Consider the following 25,204-nt stretch of genomic DNA (forward strand, 5'->3'; position numbering starts at 1 on the left):
CTTGCCTGACGGCGAGGCGGGCGCAGCGAGGCTTCCCAACGGGAAGCCCCTAGGAAACAGCGGTCGTTTTTATCTCTCCCCCGTCCCAAGTTTCCCAACCCTGCTTCTGATTGCCAGACAGGGTTGTGTGGATGGGTCAATGGAGTAAAAAGCCCTTCAGGCGCGCTTAGGAAAGCCGCTTGCGTGCCCCTCCAATGAGATCTCCTGGGTTCCAGGTGTGTAAGGATGGCTGGTCTGACAGGTGAGGATGCGGAGGCTGGACCAGGCAAGTGGGACCCGAGTCAATGCATAGCAAACCTGTATGCACTCACACACACACACACACTCAACAATCAGGAGAAACTATGACATCAGGGACAGCCACTACTCGCAAAGAAAATGGGCTAAATGAATATATGGTAGGATATTCCACTATTGGGCAAAGCAAACTCTGGCTGGGCTAGGCAAGAAGGAAGCATGGAAACTCCACCCCCATCCCTGGCATAAGCTAGTGGCCAGCATATCGAAAGCTGCAGCACCTGACATTTCTGGGAGCTGTCCAGCATGCCTGAGCCTCAGGGATATGGCCAGACAGCAGCTTACATTGTTGCCCACAGTGCTGCTGGATCATGGACCAAGGAACGGGTAAGAGACACTGTAGCCTTGCTGTTATAGGATATTGAGAGGAAGGGCATAACTCTCACATGGAGGTCACAGCTGACTTGGGTTCAGCTTACTCAGGACAGTACAGGTATATCCTTCTCCTCCCTCTTTCTCTTTACTTTAGCAGTGGGTACTGTGGCAAATTGTCACACTCACTCTTCAGGCTTTACACAATTAAGGTAATGTAATGACAGAATATTATGAATTATGGAAAGGATTTGCTGTGACAATTATTAATCAAGATACAAGAGATGGGAGGAGGAGGAGGTCATGGAAAGAAGGTAATGAAAGTGGAGAATTTGAAAATGATGGTTTTATTTTTTTCTTCTTCTGTTTTTGTCTTTTTTCTTTGTATTTTTTTTTAAAAAATCTTTTCCCAATAAATATCATTAAAAAAATAGGGTACTCTCACAATTAAGGTGTGTGCTGAATGATTTGCTACCTGCCCTTCTTATTGGGCATCAGCTTAAGGGCAGAAACACATGTTCAATGAGACAGAAGAGTGCCAATTTCATTCTTCAGCAAGGATGTCTGAATGGTCACTCCTGGAAATACTATAGGAAAGGAACTTTAGGATGAGCCAGAAACAAAAAATCATGAATCTGTTTTATATTAGGATTACTTTGCACATTAAAAAAGAGTATTTGACACATGTTCAGTCTCTCTAGGTGCACATGTATTCCCAAGTTGTGGTCCCTTATCTTAATTCAGGTGATCTGCAGCATGCTGATATTATATTAATTTATAAATGGGTTTGTATTCCTTTTTTATTTCTCATATTGCATTTTATTGTATTACAATTTGAATTCTACAGAATCTAAACCTAAGACAATAAAATTTAAGAAACAGAAGAAGCAATAAAAATACAGTTAAAAATCATACAGCACCTAGCCCAGCACATTATGATTGCAGAAGAACCAGTGAGTGGTCTGCCAAGACCATCAAGCGATTTTCAAGAGGTCCATGGGGGGAAATGGTTTCGCAACCATTGCATTAGGAACAAAAGAAGGGTCCTGTTAGTCCGACCAAAGGCCCGTCCTATATGTTGCATTCTCACAGTGGCCAACCATATGCATGTGAGAAACCTTGATACAGTGGTGCCTCGCAAGACGAAATGAATCCGTTCCGCGAGTCTCTTCGTCTAGCGGTTTTTTCATTTTGCGAAGCAACCCTATTAGCGGCTTAGTGGATTAGCGCTATTAGCGGTTTAGCGGCTATTAAAGGCTTAGCGACTATTAAAGGCTTAGCGGATTAGCGGCTAAAAGGCTATTAGCGGCTTAGCGGCTTAGAAAAAGGGGGGGAGCGAAAAAAAATCGGAACACTTGCAAGACGTTTTCGTCTTGCAAAGCAAGCCCATAGGGGAAATCGTCTTACGAAGCAGCTCAAAAACAGAAAACCCTTTCATCTAGCGGGTTTTCCGTCTTGCGAGGCATTCGTATTGCGGGGCACCACTGTATTTCATATGGGTTAGTAAGTTATAAATATTGTGTGTTTGGGAGATTCCATTGTTGAAGGAGCCAGGCAAGTTTCTTGGTGAGTTAATCACCCTAAGTAGTGGTCCTTAGTCTAAGAAAGGTAGTTTCTTTCTACTGGATGGCCAATGGGTGGCTAGTAGTGAGAAGGACAAAAGCCAGAGTTGAGTTGGGCTACAGACAGACAGAAACCGGAGAGTGAGAGCCATGCCTGATTTCTGCTTGAATCCAAAGCTGCGACTATGGGAGAAGCAAGAACTTCTGGGATGTTAATGCTGTGAACCACCACAAGTTGTTGTTGTTGTTGTTGTTTAGTCGTTTAGTCGTGTCCGACTCTTCATGACCCCATGGACCAAAGCACGCCAGGCACTTCTGTCTTCCACTGCCTCCCGCAGATTGGTCAAACTCATGCTGGTAGCTTCGAGAACACTATCCAACCATCTCGTCCTCTGTTGTCCCCTTCTCCTTGTGCCCTCCATCTTTCCCAACATCAGGGTCTTTTCCTGGGAGTCTTCTCTTCTCATGAGGTGGCCAAAGTATTGGAGCCTCAGCTTCACGATCTGTCCTTCCAGTGAGCACTCAGGGCTGATTTCCTTAAGAATGGAGAAGTTTGATCTTCTTGCAGTCCATGGGACTCTCAAGAGTCTCCTTCAGCACCATAATTCAAAAGCATCAATTCTTTGGCGATCAGCCTTCTTTATGGTCCAGCTCTCACTTCCATACATCACTACTGGGAAAACCATAGCTTTTACTATAAGGACCTTTGTTGGCAAGGTGATGTCTCTACTTTTTACATCACAAGTTGTATACATGTGTAAATAAACCATATATCCTAAAGACAACACAGTCTCTACTCTCCCTCATTGCAAGGAAACCAAACTCTGGGCGTGCAACAATATGTTTTATTTTTAAAAATAATAAAAAATTAAAAAAATGTATATTTCCACCACAATTGTCAAGGAGGATGGTCCAAGAGGATGGTCCTGTTAGCAACGTGGCGCGGGGAGGGTGCGGACGAGTCCCAGCTTGAGAGGCGAGTCTCGTCATCCTGGCGCACAGAGGCGGCCGGGTCTCTGGTATCCTCCGGAGCCCCTGCGCGGCCGGGAGGGGGCCGGGCGAAGCCTCCGAGCAGCTGTCCAAGCAGCAGCTGCCGCCGGGCTCAGCGAAGACGGATGGGGCGAGCGCCAAAGCCAGCTGCCTGCCTGCCTGCGCGCCCGACTCCGCCTCCGCCTGGCCTCCGCCTCCTCCGGCCGCCCCCCACGTGTGTCCGTCTGTCTCCGCCTGGCCTCCGGGGAGGGAAAGCATGGCGTCCAGCGAAGAGGACGGCGGAGCCGGCAACGGCTCGCTGGAGGAGAAGGAGAGCGGCAAGGCGGCCGCCCCTCGGCGCCGCGGCTCCGTCACCACCGCCTGGCTCATCTTCTACAACATCACCATGACGGCGGGGTGAGTGAGGGAGAGCGCGCGCCCGGCGGGGCTGGGGCTCTGTCGCCGGCCGCTCTCTCGCTGGCCCGGGGAGGAGAGAGGGGCAGCCGGGGCGCCCTCAGACCAGGGGGGCGGCGGGCGGCACAAAAGGGCGGAGGCCGCGGGGGGCGAAGCTCTGGCTTGCCTGCATTTCCTAATACGGTGCAGCCTTCCAGCGAGGCGAGCACGTCATGCCTCTAACCCGCCGCAGAGGTTAAGTATAGCCCCAGCCCGGAATGCCGGGCGGGGGTGCACTGGGGCGGCGGCGGCGGCTGCATGGGGCAGACTGCTTCCCTCGGCATAATTTACGGCGGCTGCCGCGCAGGGCGCATCCCCGCTCGGCCACTGGCGGCCGCTTGCGTCCCCTGGCGAGCCGCGCTCCCCTCCCACTCCCGCAGGAGCGCAGGCTGCTGGGCCCTGCGAAGACCACCTGCCCGCCGTGCCAGAAGCTGAGCGGGGACAGACTGCGGGTTACGTACAAGCCAACCCTCGGCCACCCTCCAAAACGGAAGAGCCGTGTGCCACCTTGAAGTGTGCTGCCCAGCTTTCGACGTGGACTCAAATCAAAGAGCAGAGAGGCGGCAAAGCGCTCTTGTTCCAGGGGCAGCTTCTTCCGGAGCCAACTAGACGTGGCTGCTGCACTAAGGATTCTGTTGCAACCCCCACCCCACCCCGGCCGTGTGAAATGTAAAGATATGTTTGGTACAGTGGTGAAAGGATTGGGACCTTGGAGAGCGAGGTTCAGCCACGAAGCAGCCAGAGCACTGGGCGTCCCTGTCCCTCAGTCTAACCTAACCTGCCTCACAAGGTTGTTGCGGCCATAAAATGGGAAGGGTGATCTCCTTGGAAGGAAAAGCGGGATATAAATAAGTGGAATAATAAATGCACGGCTTGTCTGGCACTTCCACAAGCCACAAGCCGTGCATATGCTAAACGTGTCTTGCATGAAACTTAACAACACAGGGGTTCACAGTATTCATTTTTTTTCCTACTTGAAAGTGCTCTTCACATACTGTAGTGTGGTCATATACTAAGTGTGGTTTTTCAGTATGTTTGTATTGTGAGGAGTTTCAAAGCATCTGAGTGAATAGGCATTAAAATTGCAAATGTGGCTTAATGTAAGCAAATGTAAAGTGATGCACATAGGGACAAAACTAAACAAATCCTTACTTCGCATCATAATGGATTCTGAACTGGTGGTGACTGACCACCAGAAAAGAGAACTTGGGGTGGAGGGTTCTTAGCAAATAGTGTGATGAAAATGTCAGCCCTTTGCAGCTGTGAATAAAGGTGAATTCTGTGTTGCAGATCATTAGGAAAGCAATTGATAGGGGCAGTAGGAAACTACCAATAACATAATACTGCTATACAAATCTGTGATGCAACTACACATGAAATACTTTATGCAGTTCTAATCCCTGCACCTCAGAAACAATAGAGTTGAACTGGGGAAAGTATGGAAAAGGGTAACCAAAATGACCAATGAAGAAAGGTTACGACCTTTGAAGCTTTTTAAGTTTAGGGGGGAAATGAAAGGCTTGATAGAGGTGTTTAAAATTATGCATGGGATGGGGTCAAATAGACATAGTTTTTCTCTCACTTTCCCATTGGGTCATCCAATGAATCCGAATATTGGAATATTCAGGACAGACAAAAGGAGGTAAAATACCTAGTTAAACTATGGAATTCACTGACTGAGGGTGTAGTGATGGCCACCAACTTAGGTGGCTTTAAAAGGGATTAGACAAATTCATGAGTGATAAGGCTATCACTGACAACTAGTCATGATGGCTAAGGACCAACATCAGTATCCAAGGTAGTATGCCTCTGAAAACCAGTTGCCAAGGGTCACAAGTGGGAGAGGGCTCTTGCGCTCATGTCCTGCTTCTTGGCTTCCTGTAGGCATCTGATTGTCCACTGTGAGACCAGAGTGCTGGATGAGTCTCTCTGGTTGGGGCTCTTCTTTCATTCTTTTGTAACCAGGAGGACTAGGGGAACATGCTGGTGCCTTTCGCCTGGCACATCTTCAGTGTCTGTAGGAGCTGGTCCATCTGTGCTATGTCAGCTAGTAGGCTACAGCATTCTCAGAAGCGCCTCCCACATGCAGATCACAAGACCAAGAGGGCTGTATATGTGAAATTTCAGCCTGAAGAGGAACTACAGGAGCTACAGAAACCAGGGTAGTTGGTATAGAAGTGCCACAGACATTCATCATTGTAGAACAAGGTGTCTTGTATTTGCATTTTGTTTTGATCATGGACCTTCTGAATGCACACCACAGTCCTGATAAAGAACAGCTGCCTTAGCAGGATGGATCTTGAAATCCTATTGCATGCTTATCATAGGAAAGTTGAATTGGAAGAGTGGCTCTTTGTGTTGGATTGGCCATGGGAATTTGAGCAAACCCTGGCCTCAACATCTTATATTCCAGAACTAGAGTAGAAAGCCCTGACTGGACTTTGGAGTGGGGTTGAGACCATGGTTTCTAGATGTTTCACTAGGAAACCTACATGTGGAATGAATTCTTTTTTAAAATGGTGGCAAATACGATAGCTCTTTTTGGGTGTCCAGATGAACACGTGTAGGTCAAAAGGGCGGGGGAATTATACTCACAAGCCTCACCCCTCAATGTCCACACATGTTCTAGCTCTGCTTTCAGCATGTGAAGGTCTGAAGGGGGATTTCAAATGTTTTGGGTTGAAGGTGCTTAGAATCCTCATTGGGATCAGGAATTCTGCATATTCAGGCTTCCCCATTCCAGGGTGGGTTCTAACCATATTCAACAAAGCACAGGTCAGGAGAGGTGTGGCCAGGGCTGGTACGCACATACATGTTCAGCGCAGACCCAGTACAACCTCCTACATAAGTCTGAGCTCTCACACATTCCTTTGAACACCTAAGGGGTCTTATATCAGCTATGGAAGGAAATTCTAATTCATATTTATATATATTATTACATTTATATCCCACCTTTCATTCAGTAGTGCAAAGCAACATATAATTATCCGACAAACTTGTGAGATAGGTGAGCCTAGGGCTTTTTTTTCCAGGTGGAACTCACAGGAACTCAGTTCCAGCACCTCTCAGGTGGGCGCCATTGCCATTCTAAGAGAATGAGGGAGGTGTTCATGGTGAGTTCTGGCCCCTCTTTTTTCGAGAAAAATAGCACTGGGTGAGGCTAGCGAGCTCTATGGCTGATCTCCCTTTCTGTAGCCCTCCTTTGCACAGACGCCCTCCATGGTAACCTCTTACATTTTCCTCCTGTGACACATTGCAACAACTAAACACCCTTTTCATCTTCTGTCCAATTATAAAGCCACTGTTCCCTCCTATTCTGCAGCCCCTTTTTGTACCCCTGCTTTCATCTCCACCTCCCTTTTCATGTTTCCTGCTCTCTCTTTTTTGCAGCCGCCTTTGCACCCCCCCATTTTCACCTTTACTTTCTGTTTTCTCCATCCTGCCTTTTCTCAACTCCCTCCTTCTTGCCTACAGACCCCGCTCCCCGCTATTTCCATGCCTCTTCCTCTCTTCCATTATACAGTCTCCTTTGCACACCCACCCACCGTTATGTTACTGTATCTTTCAGATGAATACAATCTTAAGAGCAAGAGGTAGAGATGGAGAAAGTTCAGTTCAGTTGACGGATGCTGTACATATACAGGTGTTTGCTTGGTAATAATTTCTACATTGAATCTGGAACTTCCTGTTGGACAACACATGGTATTGGGTAGGAAAGTACTATGGAATATTTGAGGGTTCTTAATCCTTTATCTCCCTCATGTGAGGCAACTGAGGAATGGAAGCTTGAGTACAGCAAAAAGGAAGTGACACTGAAATAGTCCCCTTTCACTCCTTCAGAGCATTGCACATGTCCCTTTTAATTCAATTCACTTCCATCTGCCCCCTCTCCAATTTTGTGTCTCCAGTTTTCTTCCCCCATCACCAAAGCCTTAAAACTCTTCTCTCACACCTCCTTCCCCTACCTCTCATATTATCTCACATTCCTCCAAATGCCGCTTTTACCTCCACTCTGTTCCACCTGCCCTTGCTCCAATTCCTCTTTTCTCTTCTCCCAGTGACCAGAGGTCTAAAACTGTCCCACACAGAGACACTCTTTTGCCCACAAGGCATTCTCTTCACCCCTGCATCAAACCATTTGCTACAGACATGGTTTTCTTCCTTTTTCTTCCTGCCTGCTCCTTCTTCCCCTGCCTCTACTTTCAATCCTTGGGAAACAGCGAATAAAAACAGTGTGATGACAGACCAGTGCAAATATAGTATAGAAAGAAAGAATTTTGCTGAACAGAGTTCTTGAATCCACGCCCCACCCCCATTCTTCTGAGGCACATTGGGGTTCTTATCCTACCACAAACTACGCGGATGAGCCTAAGTATCTGTGAGGATACTTTGGTAATTGTAGCAGTTCTATTAAATGTGGTAAATGTCAGCTGAGGTAGATTAGATTTTGTGTCAAGGGTGCAGTGAGGTAATTTAAGCTCTTAGGGTTTATAGGGGAGCTGCTGTTTCAATGGCAACATATTTTATGTCATTTACTTCAAAGTGTGGTAAGCCAAAAAGTTTGGGAGGCCATTCTGCTCCTGCTTTGGAATGGGGTGCTGGACTCCTGCCTCAAAGGCCTGACTGGAAAGTAGCGCTGCTTGGTAGAAGGTCTGGTAAGAAATAAGTTAACTGCATGAATTCATTATTCCATTAAGAATACTGTTTCTCCTCTTTCTAGGTGGCTGGTTTTGGCTATTGCCATGGTGCGGTTTTACATGGAAAAAGGAACACACAAAGGCTTATACAAAAACATTCAAAAGACACTTAAATTTTTCCAGACTTTTGCTTTGCTTGAGGTAAGTTTTTTAAGCAATGCATTTTTTTTTTTTATGGGACAGTGGTGGTCTGGGAATATACTTTCAACGAAACATTAACGGACCCAAAGAAGTTTAGTCTGTTGTCAAGCTAACAGAAGTTCCCATACCTTCAGCCAGAGGGAATGGTTTTCATAAATTAGGCAGCCTAAGTTAACTGTCTCTGGACTGCTGAGTTTGAGGTCAGAAGCTCCATATATGGAGACGGGACCATCCTGGCAACTACCAGTCCATGTGACATGCTGACTCTAGGCCTGTCTGGAGGTGCTGTTTGTATCAATGGGTGCCTTCTCATGGAGGCTGTATTTTTAGCTCATGGAATATGATTTGTGTGGTTGCGGTGATCCTTTATCTGAGCTGTCATCATTATGCAACTTTATTATTCATTTATTTCATACACACACACCAACACCACTTCTTCCACGACATCTAAGATGGCTTACAATTTTAAGATATTAAAACATGCTCTGATGGCACTCAGTGTGGTTGGCTGCCAGCTAGTATGAACCAGGTCGTACAGATTTATTCTTGACACAAAGCTAGCATACAGATTTGCTAAACATTATTAAACATAATAAATTTTAAAATAATTTAGAGTGACTATGAGCGCTTTGTGAAATAGCTTGCAAACTATGCAGAATTTGGAAGAAAGGCACTTTAACTTGGGCTTTTTGTAAATCACCAGTCTTTTGAGTTTCCCACTGATTTGAAATTGAATTTTAAGTTTCCCACCCTCTTTTCCATATAGTTCGCTGGCAGTTATTCATGGGACCCCTGCTGTTTTTCTATATCTGTTGCCTACACTTTGTGTGTGACTGCAGCTCCATGAGTTCCCAAGGTGGTGTTGGAGTTGCCTCCCCATGCTGTGATTCTGTCCCATAGTATGATCCTGGGCATGAATATGTTTTACAGGCCCAATGGTGTGTTCATCAGCTAGCTGAGAGGGAGGGAATTAAAGTGCACCACACAATGGCATTTGTCTCCAATAGGGGTGGGTAGCTACATCCACCTGCACTTCTCCTGACATTATATATGGCATCAGGTGTGGGGCAGTTAATGTGGGGCTTTGCAGGCACCGCTGATTGGCACTGCCTGCAAAGCCCCATGCACAGCACTTCCAAAGTGTCTACTATCAGCTGATTGTTGGCGGTTGGAAAGCACTGCACACAGTTTTTTGCCTGAATGGATTGATTTCAAACTGTGCAGGACAGAAGGAGCCACCTTATATTATTGTGATGAATGATCGGCAGGTGAGTGACACCAGCCACCTGTCAAACATGGCCCTCTGTGTGTGTGTGAATCTTCCCCACTGGCCAGAACCAGTTTTCTTCCTCAGGTGTGCAACATTGTACAGTACAGGCAATGTATGTCATACAGCTTGCATGCATTTGATCTCAGACTTGCTCCAGCACTCCTGACCTCCGTGGAGTTTGGAGGATGGCAATTTTTTAGGAAACCTCATAGACCCAGATGTGGCCCACCAGCCATTCACTGTTAGTCCCACAATGTTTATTTAGTTGTACCATTATTTTCAGAGACACTCTCTTGTGTTTTTTCAAACCATAGAATTTTTATTCTATTTTTTTAAATATCACTTCCTCATTTGGAAATCCTATTTCCAAAATAAGACACCAAAATAAATAAATAAATAAAATCCTGAAATAGTCCCACGAGGTTCCATTTTGTCCCCCATGCTATTTAACATCTATAGGAAGCCCCTGCGAGCTGTCATCAGGAGATTTCAGGTGAAGTGTCATCCATATGGAGATGACATCCAGCTCTATCTCTTTTCCATCTGAAGCAGGAGGGGTGAGAGTTGAGGTGTTAGACAGGGGCTTGGAGGCAGTGATGGCTTAGATGTCGGCCAACAAACAGAAGCTGAATCCCGAAAAGGCAGAGGTGTGGTATGTCTAAAGCAGGCTTCCTCAACCTCAGCCCTCCAGATGTTTTTGGCCTACAACTCCCATGACCCCTAGCTAGCAGGATCAGTGGTCAGGGATGATGGGAATTGTAGTCTCAAAACATCTGGAGGGCCGAGGTTAAGGAAGCCTGGTCTAAAGTCTTCATAGCCAGGAGGTAGGAAGATGGTCTGCCCTGGACAGGGCTGAACTTCCTTGGAAAGAGCAGGTCTGCAGTTTGGAGGTGCTCCTGGATTCAGTACTGTCACTCTCTAGTGGCCTTAGTGGTTTGGGGTGCTTTTCCCCAGCTCTGGCTGGTTTGCCAGATGTGGCGGCGGTTCGAATCCCCACGACGAGGTGAGCTCCCGTTTTTCGGTCCCTGCTCCTGCCAACCTAGCAGTTCAAAAGCATGTCAAAGTGCAAGTAGATAAATAGGTACCGCTCTGGCAGGAAGGTAAATGTTGTTTCTGTGCGCTGCTCTGGTTCGCCAGAAGCGGCTTAGTCATGCTGGCCACATGACCCAGAAGCTGTGCGCTGGCTCCCTCGGCCAGTAAAGCGAGATGAGCACTGCAACCCCAGAGTTGATCATGACTGGACCTAACGGTCAGGGGTCCCTTTACCTAATATTGTAATATCCTCTGTGTGGGGCTGCCCTTGAAGAAGAAGCTTCAACTGGTCCAAAATGTGGCAGCCAGATTACTGGCTGGGGATCCATTTAGATCTCACATAACCCCTGCTTTAAAACAGCTGCACTGGTTGCAAGTTTGTTTCCAGGCCTAACTTCCAGACCATTAATTTCAGTGGCTCTATTGAGAATATGACTTGTGTTGCATATACAACCCAATTTAAGCAACTTAAGGCAGCAATCAAAAATTGAAATCGAGTTACGAGCCCCTTTAACATTGCAAATGTCGTGAGCTGTTTGGCTTCTGGGTTCTAGTGCCATGGCTGGTCAAGGGGTGCATGGCTGTACACGTAACAGCAGCCAGTTCGCGGTCATAGAAATATATTGAGATAAATAGCAGAACATTGTACAACCCAAATAGTGCAGCTAACAATTCTAGTAATTTTTATTTTATTTTTATGCTCATTGTATTCCAAGCCTTATGCTTTCCAGTGGAGTGGTTGAAACTTTTGCCAGATGTTTTACCTTTCCTGCCCCTACATGTGCAACTTTTAAAAAAATATTTTTATTGTTTTGGTATTCTCCATGCTGTCATGTGCCCACCTGCCAGTAGAGTCATCTCCTGATGCTCATTTCTCCATGATTGCTGTGAGTCTTCTATAGTTTGCATTTTCCATGTTAAATTCTATCCCAGCCTAGAAGTTCCATTTCTGTGTTTTATATCTCACATGACTATGATGCCAATAGACTTGTTACGGTTTTGCTTTTGAAATACTCAGTTGTTCATCCTCCCCATCTCTCTCTCTTTAAATTTACAGATAATCCACTGTGCCTTTGGTGAGTCATGGTTTCAGTTTCTCAGTTAACTAAACAAAATCCTGCCCTGTGAGACAAAGGTGACCTGTTTCTCTTTTTAAGGAGTAGTGCACACTTCTATGCTTGTGACCGGGGTCCAAGTGAGTTCCAGAATCTTCATGGTGTGGTTTATTACACATAGTGTAAAGCAGGTAAGTGTCGTGAAACTGTTTGTCTCTTCAACTCTGCGGGTTTTTTGTGTGACAATTCGCAGTCTTCTAAAAGTCAGCAGAGATGTGTCTTCAGCAAGGCTGAAGGAACCTTTAGAGGGCTGAGGCTGACTTGTAACAGCACACAGCTCTGCAGGCAAATCTTAAAAGTTCCTCATTTGTGTCTGCCTTACACTTGGGAGATGAGGACTTAAAGGCCATTGGAGATGGATATCTGAGCTAGGTTGGCCTCCTGCCTGGTTTGCTCTCTCTATGAAACAAGATCAAAGGCTGACACATCTCTTTGGCAACCGATTCACCAAGCTGTCGGGCTGTTCCTGTTTCAAAGAGGACTTAAAATTAGCACATGTTGAATGGACTAAGTGAAAGTAAGCCTTAAAATGCATGTGAATTAATCTTTCATGCAGGTGTTTTCCTAGTTAGCATTAATGTCATTGTTCTTAGGTATGTGCAGTAAGTGCTTATAATAGGTATAAGGAAAGACTCCTACCATTCCTTTATAAGCTCCCAGGGGAAATTAGCTGAGGCTGGTGAGGTGTATATTACAAAGTTAAATTGGACCAGAGTGATTTTATGTGAAAGCCTAGTGCTTGATGTTAATTACCACTAACTAACATCATACTGATTTCCATTGGGGTAAATGTTAAGGATGTGCTTCCATTGGAAATTTGTGCAGGAATCCTAAGCATTCCTACTAGGAAGGCAAGTCGCACTCAACCAAACTCAGACTTAACTTCTGCTTAGGATTGCCCTGGAAAGTGTGGCATTTTGGCTGGACGATGCCCAATCTTTCACGGAGTGTAGAATGTGCTTTACAATAGTTCATAATTTCAGGCTGTGATAGTTGCTCCACAATTCAATTTTGTTTTGACTATCTTAATGGTTACAACCAAAATTAACCCTAGCTTTCCCCCCATTTCATTTCTGTATTCATTTGCTGTAAAGGGCCCAGCCATTAAACTGTATCACCAGCAGGTGGCAGTTTTGACTATCTGCTTATAGCCATGAACGGCATAATTTCTTCATTCCTTTTTATGTTTGTTTTAAACATGTTTGCAGGTGAGAACTCTTGGGCTGATTATTATTTTTAAAAATTTGTATCCCAAACTGTGTGCAGTTTGCTCAGAACCACAACAGCTTGTTTTTAAATGATAGAACAGGTTTAACATTCAAATTCATTTTTCTTTATTTTTATGCCTTGGTACAAATGTTTTCCATTATTTCCTAAGATGCCATGTCCGCATTTGAGGAGAAGGAGGAACTAGATTCATGCAGTCATTGGCATATATCAGTGCGTTTGCGAAGAGTCCCTGCCTAGTAGGAAGTTCCCCCTAAGTAAAGGTAAAGGTAAAGGGACCCCTGGCCATTAGGTCCAGTCGTGACCGACTGGGGTTGCGACACTCATCTCACTTTATTGGCCGAGGGAGCCAGCGTACAGCTTCCAGGTCATGTGGCCAGCATGACTAAGCTGCTTCGGGAGAACCAGAGCAGTGCACAGAAATGCCGTTTACCTTCCCGCTGGAGTGGTACCTATTTATCTACTTGCACTTGACGAGCTTTCAAACTGCTAGGTTGGCAGGAGCAGGGACCGAGCAATGGGAGCTCACCCCATCACAGGGATTCGAACCGCTGACCTTCTGATCGGCAAGTCCTAGGCTCTGTGGTTTAACCCACAGTGCCACCCGCATCCCATCCCCCTAAGTAACAGTCATATAATACATTTACTAGCACAACTGAAAAGCAGCCTTTTGAGATAATTTAAACCATGTGGTGGAGAACCTCTGGGCCACAGACCGAATAAGGTCTGCTGGGACTCAGATGATGGTCCTTCAGGCCATCTGGGGCCAACCACGCCAACCCTTCCTTGGTCTCACATCCTATTTGAACTCAAGCCAGGGATGCAAAGGATTCTCCTTTGCAGATGTGACCTGCACTCCAGCAGGGGATGCAAACAAAGAATCTCCCTTTTCAGCCCTTTGCAGCCATCTTGAATTTTGAATCACCTGGTGTCATATGACATCAGGTGACTGACAGGTGGACAACCCAGCCCACCCGTCAGAGTGGTCTGTGGAGGGTGGCCAAGTTCGAGGTATGGCCAAGATCAGAATCTACTTCCGCACTCCTGATCTAAGCTCTTAAGAGGCTGAATTTTAAAGCAAAAATAAAGCACGATTAAGGTCTAACATAAAATAAAGAAAGAAAAAAGGTCAAATAAATAATAATAATGTTGCTAGGTATGATGAATAAGTCCCAGTCTGCAACTGATAATTAAAATGAAGGAGGGAAGGTATTATTCAAACGCAATTAACTTAGATTGCGCTAGGTGTAAAAATGGATTTTTGATTCTACCAAGAGCAACATAAAAGACATGAAACATAAAAGACAGCAATTCCGTTCTGCATCTAGCACTAATCGAAACGCAGGGGTCTCTTGTAGGGCAGGGCACAGAAGATGCTTTTTTGCTCACAGAAGATGCTCACAGAAGATGCTCACAGAATATGCTTTTTTGCTCACAGGGAGTTCCCTGTGAGCCTTTTTCCTCCTGCAGGAGGGAAACCAGCCAGTCTGTCCAAAATAAGCTGATAACATTGGCATTGTAGAAAGAAGTGTACTTTATCTGCCTTTCTGCATCTTTGCCATGTTTTTTATTGTGCTAGGATATTGGTCTACATGCTTTATGCTAAGCCATTATTTTTCTGGTGCAGAGAGTTGTGGGATGTGGCTACATATGAGCTTAAGCTCAAATGCTTAACTGTAACTGGATTGCTAACTGAACTATTATCAAGCTCATCATCCGTATAAACTGTCAGCTCGCTCTCTTTTTGTAACAGAATGGATAAAATCCAAAAGATTAGATCCCCACACATAAATCCTGCTGTGGATAAGACATTGCAAAGAATCCTCCCGAAAACCCATGCTCATCAATTTGCTGAGAATGGAAACTCTTTGAACAAGCGCAAAGTTTGATCAGTCAAGGTTTTAAATCAATTTTTGTATATATTTGCTTGTTAAAGCTGCTCTTTCTTCAGAATTTTAGGTGGGCAACAGCACATTAAAAATAGAAAGCTGTGTATAAACTGTTAAAAAAACAACAACACTAGACTGCAATTTTGTGCACACTTACCTGGGAGTAAACCCTTTACTGAACAGAGTAGGACCTGCTGCTGAGTAAGCATGCATAATGCAACACATTATTTCCTTGCATTTTTCTTTTATTTTGTTTTAGGGATTTACAAAGTACAGCCACCTCTTAATCAAGTCTGCATTGCCATTCCTCTTATAAACCAAATTAGTTTGTCCATTTCTGCTAATTCTAAGCATTTCAGAAACCATTCCCATGGAGACAGAACATAAGGATATTTCCATTTTCTGGCCTGCACTACTCTGGCTGTGATTAACAAGATTTTCACTAAAGAATCTGTTCTGCAGACACATCATCCTCAATCTTACCAACATTGGAGAAAGACTAAAATTTGCTCCTATCATCAATGCAATCTGTTGTATAATATGTTTCCAAAACCCATTGGCAAGTTGACATTCCCACCAGTATGTTAGGTGAACATCAATACAAAACATTTGAAGAGCAATAGTAAACACTTGGTGCTACTCCTTGACCTTATGTGGTACTTGAGATGTTCACCTGTCTAAAAACTTCACGGTCTTTGGATTTTGTCAAGTAGTTGAGCACGGGTTCCCCTTCTGGTCTTGTAACAAAATCTGTGTTGCTTTATCTTATTTCACAGACACCCACGGAGCTTTTATTAGTTTTCAGTCACTTTAACGAAAAATAAAATTACTTATCTGTAATTCCTCTTCTCAAAGTGCAATAAAAGAGATCCCTGCCCCTCCTTTGCAGAATTAGAAATTAATCTGTTGTTGCTTGTTTCAACAGCTCTGGGTAGCCTCTGATATCTTGAAGTGGTTGGTAGATGTCTAGAACCTGCAAAGACAGTAGAATGACTTGGTTGTTGACCAAGCTGCAGATGAGCATATAGTCAGCTACAGCGCCTAGTTCCTTGCACCATGTTGTACATTTGGAGATCTTACTGCCTAAGTGATCCTCTTGCAGAAATGATTCCAGCCAGCATTCTGGCATTGGGTTCTTTTTGCAGCCTGTAGCCTCCTTTTGGTTGCACAAGACAAAGTGAAATTATCTTAATTTCTTGGAAAATAAAACATGTGGAGAGGAAAAAGCTGCAACGGCCTGTTGAAGAGGACAGGCCTGGCCCCAGAGAATGGGAATATTAGGCCTGGAAAGGCCAGGGCCCCAGAACCAGCAGATGGCTTATCATGGGCACAGTGGTGCCACCTCTACTCATCCAAGAAGGTCAGATGCAGCCTAAGAGTGTTCTCACTTTGTATGTCCAGCCTCTTTTTCTGATTAGGGTTGCCCAAGGGCCCCCGCCCCCAACTCTTAGATCAAGCACTGTAAAGAGGAGACTATAGAAGGTTTACTATACTAGACGAGGCACGGAGGCCTAAAAGGATGTGCAAGCTGGGTTGAAAACAGATGTGTTTTGTCAGTGATTTAAATCAGGGGTGGGAACCTGTGCTCCTTCAGATGTTGTCAGATTCCATCTTCCATCTGCCCCAGCCAGCATGGCCAATGGTTCAGAGTTATCAGAAATGTTGTTCAGCAACATTTGAAGAATAACAGGCCAAAGAAGAATTATTTGGGAAGGTAACTAAAAAGGTTGTGGGGGAAGAGAACCATGTGCATATGAGAATTTGCTATATTTAGTTATTGCTCTGTTCCATAGGCAATCTCTCAGTTTGGTGCGGGATGTTTAGCATAACACGCTTTCTTCTTAAAAACATTGATTTGGGTGTACTGCCTTGCCATTCTGTTGCCAGCTTTCTTTACAATTTAAGGATGCAGAAAATGTTGGTTCTTTATACTTCTACAGATCCAGAATGAGGACAGCGTTATTCTTTTTCTGGTCGTATGGACTGTGACAGAGATTACTCGATATTCCTTCTACACATTCAATATGCTCAACCACTTGCCATACTTCATAAAATGGGCCAGGTGGAGAATGCCTTGCAGTTTAGTCTCTCATTGTTCTGTGCATGCTAATTTTCATGCATGCTGAATCGGCAAGGAAATAAACAGTGTGTGGTTTGTTTTTAAAGCTGAGAAGTTGTGTTTGTACTTTTGGGTCTGCTTTTAATGCAGAGTTTGCTGGTTTTAAAAAATTAACCTGTCCTGTGTTCATGCCATTAATATTTCTAGAGGGTTCTTGTGTGTCATTTGAAAATTGCATATTGAATAAGATAGAAAAAAATGTTTGTTCACAGGTGCTTTGCTTTTGCTTGGATAATATGCTATTTTGGGATTGCCTATAGATAAACAAGGCCTTTTATAAGTGAAAGTGCAAAAGCTTGCAAAATGCAACACCTGTGCGAGTCTTTCTGTTATGTCAATTTGGGGATATAATTCTGCTGGAATTCGATGCAAAAGTAGACTAGGTAAAAGAAATACAAGGGATGCAGTTTGGGGGAAGGCAGCTGCAACCTTAACTGAAAATCTTCCTACCCCAGGGGTGAGGAACCAGTGGCCTTCCAAGTATTGTTGGACCAACTCCCTCCCTGATACATTGGTCATGCGAGCTGGAGAGTTGGAATCTGTTGGCAACTGCGGTTCTAGCCTTTTGCCATGTTGCTGCTGTTGGCCAGTGTGCTTGTATTGTAAACATTGAGCCAAGTATTTTGGGTCAATCATAGACATATTTACTTGGAAGTAAGGCTCGTGTGTGTGTGTTCAGTGGGCTTCTCCCTGGTAAATGCATATTATTGGCAGTTTCAGTGGCTGGTGCTGTCGCCATTTTGTTTAACAGCTTGCGTCAACTGAAGCAGACACTTTCAACTGCACTCTGATGATGAGCATGTGGTAGTTTAGAGACCCAGTCATACTCACATACATGGCAAAAGCTTCTGCAATTGCAACACCTGCAGCTCTTTTCTCTCAGGATAGATATTTTTCCTTTTTAAATAAAAGAAATACAGCTGGATAAGTGATCAGATTTCACTGATCTAGAGTTCTTTTCTAAACTGAGCTTTCAGTTTCATACATGGCATGTTTAATGTTACGCAATGTGTATGCCAAATCATAACAAACTAATGTTTCTCCTTTTAGCATCATATACTCTTGACTAGCAGTCACTGTCCAGTGTCTTGCTGGAGCTCCTTCCCATCACTTGCTACTTTTAAAGTAGAGATGCTAGGGCTTGATCCAGAATTTTCTGCATACAAAGCATGAGCTCCACCACTGAGTTTTGGTATCTCTCCCCCCCTCCCCACCTGCTGAGAAAACACTACAAAGCAAAGCAGACAACCATATTCTGATTCCACCGCCCCCCTCCATTGTGTATTATCTCTTAAATGAGATTTCAGAATTCAAAGGAACTCATTTAGCACCCTGCCTTTCAGCGCATTAAAAAAAATGTGACAAACTATTATTCTGTACTTCTTTGTAATAGTTTGGGATTTTCTAATCCTCTTGTGTTTGCTGCCAGAGGAGCTTTGCCGCTTTGTGCATAGGAGAATATGTGCAGCTTAGCTATATGAAAACTCTCCTTTCATTAATTGGCTTCTGATGTGCCTAGGCAGTATTATTGAGTTCTCTTTCTTTCTTTTTGCATGCCGCTAATGTGTTTGGTTCTCTTGTGCACCCCATACAGTCTACTCGAGTTGAGTTCTTTTGAGGGTTTCGGGTTCCCTGGCTGTACCAGTTTTGGTCATGGAATGCACATGGTGCATGTCCTTCTGACCCTGGGAGCAAACCATCTTTGCCTTTTCCAGCCTGAGTTCCAGAGGCTGGTTCTTTATGAATGGCTGCATTTGTATGCTTTTACCTTGTGCAAAAAAAACCCCTCTGTCAAAGTATTTATAGCTTTAAGTGTCCGGCATGTAAGGTGACAAATATAAAAAAGATAATATCATGTTTATTAAAGCCAGTACTTTTTTGGGGGGGTGTAAAAAATGAGGTGCAGATACCTGTATATTGATAAAAGTGCCAAAGGTAAAAGTGCTCAAAATTGCTTCCATGGCTAGCAGGAAAAAAGAGGTTCCCGTATTTTGTACCAGTGAATACTTCCCCTACAAAATGCTCTGAATAAAGCAGTTGCGCCTTTCAAGACCAGTGTTTTTTATGGTTCGGAATTGACCATGGGCTCTGCCAAATGTCCATAGTAAAAGGTAAAGGGACCTCTGACCATTAGGTCCAGTCGTGGCTTTATTGGCCGAGGGAGCCGGTGTACAGCTTCCGGTTCATGTGGCCAGCATATTTCAAAAGGATAGTTCCCAACGTCATTATTTTTCAGTTATTTTTGAACACAGTTGTACTATTAACTATAAATCAAGCCAGATGAGTGTACTAGGGTAGAATCTAGTTAGCTTTCTTGGGCTCATGGAAGGGCTTTCGATCCAATGGATGCCTTCTCAAGAGGATCTTTTGGCAATTCACCCTTCCCCTTGCATCCCTCAGTGACTTCCAAAAACCAGTCCCAGAGACTTGGGAGACCCTCCAGAACAGGCTGGAAGGTGGCTGGGGGCTTGAAAGATTGCAGGGGGAATAGGCAAAAATCACTTTGCCCCCTTTTCCATTTTGGAGGCATCTACTTGATCAAAAGTTCTTTCGTGAGCACAGGCACACCAGTTGAATCCCACCACTGTATGCTGCTCCTTTGTCCAAACAGCAGCAGCAGTTGTATACACAAGTGCATTGGCTGATATTTCTCTACTTAGGATGTGTGTGTTTTTAGCATCTTCAGGGTAAATGTTTAAAGTCTGATCTTCGGGGCCAAAGTTTAAATTCAGATCTTGATCGAAGAAGAGTTTGGATTTGATATCCCGCCTTTCACTCCCTTTAAGGAGTCTCAAAGCGGCTAACATTCTCCTTTCCCTTCCTCCCCCACAACAAACACTCTGTGAGGTGAGTGGGGCTGAGAGACTTCACAGAAGTGTGACTGGCCCAAGGTCACCCAGCAGCTGCATGTGGAGGAGCGGAGACACGAACCCGGTTCCCCAGATTACGTGACTACCGCTCTTAACCACTACACCACACTGGCTCTCTCCATGTTCAATAAATAAAAGTTCTGACTCTGCCAATGAAATGAAATACTAGGCAAATCAGACCATCCTTCCCAATTGCAGACTTAGGTAAACCTGATTGCAAAGGGAGAAATAACAATATATTAATAACCCCCCACCAAGGAATTCTTCATAGGGATTAAAAACTCCATCCCAAAATGGAGTTGTTCCATTGGTCCCTGGCGATTGCTGACAGCCAACACAATTGAGGAAGACAGTAGGGAGACCCATGGCTGCCCACAGTTGACTGAGGTGTGTATTCAGCTGGCTGGCTCATTCACCCGAGTTTATAGCTTTTGAGGAATTTACAGCATTTTGCTCAACCAGAACACATGGGCAGCAAGCATTGCATCTAGGGGAGCTTACTCCCAGGTAAGTGTTATAATCCAAAGCATAAAATCAGAAAGATAATGGCTGGAGTGATTTGTTTAGTTATATTGTTTCTTCCAGGTACAATTTTTTCATCATCTTATATCCCGTGGGAGTCATCGGTGAGCTTTTAACCATTTATGCTGCCTTACCTTACGTGAAGAGATCGGGGATGTTTTCAGTGAGACTTCCCAACAAGTATAATGTCTCTTTTGACTACTACTATTTCCTTCTCATCGTCATGGCATCCTATGTACCACGTAGGTATCGATAGAGGCATATGGAAACATTTGTCTTTTAAAAGTGCCATTCAAAAGCTTATCCTATCTTCTTTTATTACTCAGTTACCATACCTTGCATCTTTCCATAACAAAGTAATATGTAATAAACCCAAACCATCCCCATACTTCCAAATTCAATCACGCTAACCACCCTGTGCTTTCTGCCTTCAATGAATTGCTCAGGATGAAACACAGCTTTGGGCTACATGTTCTTTCGGCTTATTTTCATTGAGAACTGTTCTCTTTACAATTGCTCTTTTTAGAAATTGTTTCCATCATTCTCTGGTGGAGGTTTTAAGACTGCTGCTTTAGGACTTGGCTGATGTATGCATTTAAAAATTATTGCATGATTGTTTGTAAGCTGTCTTGAATCCTTAAAAAAGAAGAAGCTGGGGCATATGGCTGAAATTCAGACTTCGAGTGGGGTGGAACCATTCCTCCACCAAGCCCACCTCCACCCCATGGAGCGATGCCCCAATCCCTCTGTGATTCCCTGTTCTGTCCCTATAAGAAATGCTGTGGTTAGATCCCTAAACTGGGCATTCCAGGTGTGGGGACAGACTGAGCCAGCCCCATTACCACCTCTGATTTGCCTGGCCCCTCCCTGCCTTGCTTCCTGACCAATGTGAACAGCAAGGCAATGGTGACCCTACTGCAGCCATGGTGGGGGGTTTGGATGACATAAAATACCCAATTCCGTTTGCTACAGTTACACATCTCTGCTCTTTCTTTTTTTCCCTAATAGTGTTTCCACAACTGTACTTCCACATGCTTCGTCAAAGAAGAAAAGTGCTTCACGGCGAAGTGATTGTAGAAAAGGACGATTAAAAACAAGCCCTTTTAACCACGGTGCTTCTTCAGAGTAACAAACCAAAATCCAGAAAGTGTTGCACGAGTCCAAGTGTGAAATCATGGAACAAAAATAACTAGTGCACAAAACCAACATAGATCATATTATTTAGTAACGCTAATATTTTTCGGACTTCGCTATTTCAAGTCTGCATTAATTTTTGGTACTGTCACCACCCCCACTTGTCAAATTTAGGGTCCTTTTCATATGTTCAAAACACCATGTACTTGGGGGGGGGGCTCCTTTCTTCTGCGGAAGGGTCCTAGCCATTAGGAGAGCTTTTCAGGGGAATGCAGGAATCCTGTTGGGATCCCTTGGGATCCTGGCCTGTGGCTTCCTTTAAGTGTCATCATAGGCCTATCAGATTTCCCGCCTGTTAATATCTTACAGGGAGAATTAATAAAATGTACCTTTTATCTGCGTACATATAATCAATTAGAAACTTATGACCATTTCAATGGCTGCAAAAACAAAAACCTGAATGCAAGAAGCATCTCCTTGAAACTGATGCCAAGTGGGCTGTTCACTGTAAATGGAGATGGGGATGAGCTCAGTCTTAAATGCTGCATTTTTTTTAAGCTCCTGGAAGGCAGTTGTCCTATTTAAAGGAATTCACTACTAGATACCTGCAATATGTTCTACACAAAAAAGATCAGATCTAAAATTCAGCTGTCCAGATAATTTAAGGACAAGGGATATTTTTGTTCATTTTGAGAAATGTTTATGTGCCAAAATACAATCAAAAAGAGAAAAGTGTATGTTTGCCCTCTGCACATTGGCAATCTGTGATACATGAAATTTTGGTTTACTTTGGTTTACATGACTGTTTAGCAGTTTGCTCAGTAGACAGGATCCAAAGAACCGCACAACTAATATACCCATGGGACCTTTGGGCTTTTATTTTTCAAAAGGCAGTCCTCTATGTAATATAGAAAACCAGTTTTGAAGCTGAAGGTTTTCTGCTCAAAAACTGGCGGGGTGGAGTCAAATGATTGCATGTGCATTATGCAGATCTTTAGATCCCAGCCTTTGTGCCTTATTGTAAAAGAATGTAAAATCATGATAAATAAAGTGCAAGTAAAGGAAATCCAGGGAAAGAAAAACACTGGATATCTCCACCCAGCACCTGCAGTCTAGTCTCACACATCCTGAAATCTGACTCAAGGGTCAGGGGATTCTACAGAGCACCTGACCTTGGGAAGCTGCCAATAGGGGTGTGTGATCCCTTTCTGCTTTCTGCTTGTGCTATAGGATCTTTGGATCCAAGCCGTGATGTGATTAGAGCTTGTGGTGAACTCTTTCTTCAAATATACTTGAGTTTATGTGTCTAGTCCTTTCAAATTGTGTATTAGCAAGGTTTTAGCTGGGGGGAGGGGGGCCGCAGCTCTTTACTGTACACTTTTTACTGTAAGTGCTTTTCCGGCAATGTAACAATTTTATTTTGGGGATGGGGCTTCTGCAATTTAAAAAAACTCACAAAGGTGCTCTAACCATTTTTCATGTTATGTAAAGCTTTTAAAATATAGTATCACACAAAATCATTCAGCTGTGTTTAGATTAAAGGGTTTCAAGTTGCATCAATTATATTTTTTGCAGTTACTGTTTAAGCCTGATTTTTTTTTCCTTTTAAGAACGTCAAACTATTTCTTACAAAATATCCAGGCAGCTCTTTGGTACATGTTTCTGAATTAGTACGGAGAAGAACTATGTGAGAAGATCTACTATTTTTTCAATGGTTAATACGGTTACCTTTTCTAGCATTTCAACTTCTTAATGCCTAAGTATATTATGTGCCTCATCCTGTAATTCTTGCTGGTCTAAATTGGATTTTCTGAAGCTGTTCTTTAAGTAGAAATATTTGGTTCTCATGTATGCTGTCGTTAAACCTGAGGATGTTGTCATGCAGTAAACAAGGAAATATTGTAGGTATTTTTTTTACCATTTTGTACATCCAATATTAAAATAATACAATTTCTTGCAATCATGATTTCTGATTTTCCACAGAGGAGCCATGTAGTATCCCTGGGTTATATTTTAAGGAAGAAAACATTTTAAGGTGATTTTACTCTGCTAATACTCTGCAAAATGGCGCTTCAAATAAACTATTAAATCCACACCCAAATGTTTTTATAGTTCTGCAGTTTCCAGATGTATAGAACACAAAGGTTTTTCAGTGCAGGACTGATGTGATATTGTCACTAATATGTTATTAGCTTCAAACATAATAATATTTCTAACATACCATCCACCTGACTGGGTTGCCCCAGCAATTCTGGGCGGCTTCCAACAAAAATACAGGGAAAACAACACTTTGTGTCTCCAGATTGACTAGGAAATTATGAATTCAATACATCCTAGATAATCTGGAGATAGTTCCATTTACATAGAATGTATTGCTTAATTTTGGCAACAGATCCCACCAAGAAAAGATGATAAATGTAAACAATGTTTGGTTGCATTCACACAATAATATTCTCATAACTATCTCATTGTCTTAGTTCTGAGCACTGAATGTATGTGGGGTTACTCTAGCTATAGAATCCCTTTAGGCTGTGGTTGTTCTCCATCTGTGAGAATCAGGTCCCCAAGTTACCGTATTTTTTGCACCATAACACTCACTTTTTTCCTCCTAGAAGGTAAGGGGAAATGTCTGTGCGTGTTATGGAGGAAATGCCTACGGGTGGCATGCCTATGGATTTTCCTCCTCTAAAAACTACATGCGTGTTATGGTCGGGTGCGTGTTATAGAGCGAAAAATACGGTAAGTGTCAGGGGTGTGAACTTGAATAAAATATGGGGGGGGGAGATAAGCCCCAACCTGCATAACAGATCACAAGACAGCGCACACACTGTTTGAAAGGCAATACCCATCAACTTTGCCCCCCCCCCCCGATATTTTATTGGGTGGGGGGCAAAGGGACCTCAGCCCCTAGGAGTTGGCTCCTATGCTAAGTGTCCTGTATTGAGTATATTTTGTGGCTTGATAACAAATGATTTCCCCCTTTTTGTTTTCAGAGGTCTTCTGCTTAGATGTAATCCAATCATTTCATGTAAAGGTATTTCATGCTGTAAACATAACTCAGTCTATAAACTTGAAGTTCACCAAGGTGTATTTCCCCAAATACTGTTGTACAATGTCAGTTCTCAAAATGGGGTGTTTTTTTTGGAGAAAAGCAGAAAAACTGAACTTTTAAGCAAGCTAATTTCACAATGTTTACATAGCACCATTTTTGGGATTTGACTTCATACTAGCCTGCAAACTAAAGCATACTGTATCTGGTACTGTGGCTAATTAACTTAACAATTCAGTTAAAATTTGTGCTTCCTGTTAATTTGGATATGTCTGCTTTTACCAAGCATTGACCAAAGGGCACCGGTCGGTTTATGCAGCTGAAGTTCTTCAGAAGGTTATAGCAGTCATTGCATGGATACAAATATTATGTTTCCATAACCAGGATTACTGCACACTCAAGTTCACCTTGAGATCCTAACTGCAATAAATTACAGCACACTTTTTGGCACATATCCATCTTATATCCTTCCTCCAATATCCTTCCCCTTTAAATTCAGATATTACCTTATTTAGCAAATAGATCTTATATTTGTGTAGCCTTTAA

At 43.6% G+C, this 25,204-nt stretch overlaps 1 protein-coding gene across 3 annotated transcripts; it reads left to right on the top strand.

Annotated features, from left to right (window-relative positions):
* The first annotated feature begins 44 nt into the window (after positions 1 to 44).
* HACD1 (3-hydroxyacyl-CoA dehydratase 1) lies at positions 45 to 23,704 on the top strand. Of its 3 annotated transcripts, none has more exons than XM_083467592.1 (7): positions 45 to 398; positions 8,314 to 8,431; positions 11,791 to 11,809; positions 11,891 to 11,979; positions 16,905 to 17,026; positions 20,539 to 20,717; positions 21,484 to 23,704. In XM_083467592.1, the coding sequence occupies exons 1-7, from the start codon at positions 388 to 390 to the stop codon at positions 21,564 to 21,566; spliced, it is 621 nt and encodes a 206-aa protein (XP_083323718.1). In that variant the 5' UTR covers positions 45 to 387; the 3' UTR covers positions 21,567 to 23,704. The 3 variants fall into 3 exon arrangements, with proteins under 3 accessions (XP_083323718.1, XP_083323719.1, XP_083323717.1); XM_083467593.1 differs by lacking the exon at positions 45 to 398 and adding an exon at positions 3,222 to 3,557; XM_083467591.1 differs by lacking the exon at positions 45 to 398 and adding an exon at positions 3,223 to 3,557 and having other exon boundaries at positions 11,897 to 11,979.
* The last annotated feature ends 1,500 nt before the right edge of the window (positions 23,705 to 25,204 follow it).

The sequence above is a fragment of the Podarcis liolepis genome (genome assembly GCF_965112155.1).
Source record: "Podarcis liolepis genome assembly, chromosome: 12".
Lineage (NCBI taxonomy): Eukaryota > Metazoa > Chordata > Lepidosauria > Squamata > Lacertidae > Podarcis > Podarcis liolepis.

Coding starts and splice junctions, on each gene's coding strand:
- HACD1 (XM_083467593.1), top strand. CDS start 3,418: ATGGCGTCCAGCGAAGAGGACGGCGGAGCCGGCAACGGCTCGCTGGAG. Junction 11,980..16,904: donor TTACACATAGTGTAAAGCAG/GTAAGTGTCGTG, acceptor ATACTTCTACAG/ATCCAGAATGAGGACAGCGT. Junction 20,718..21,483: donor CATGGCATCCTATGTACCAC/GTAGGTATCGAT, acceptor TTTCCCTAATAG/TGTTTCCACAACTGTACTTC.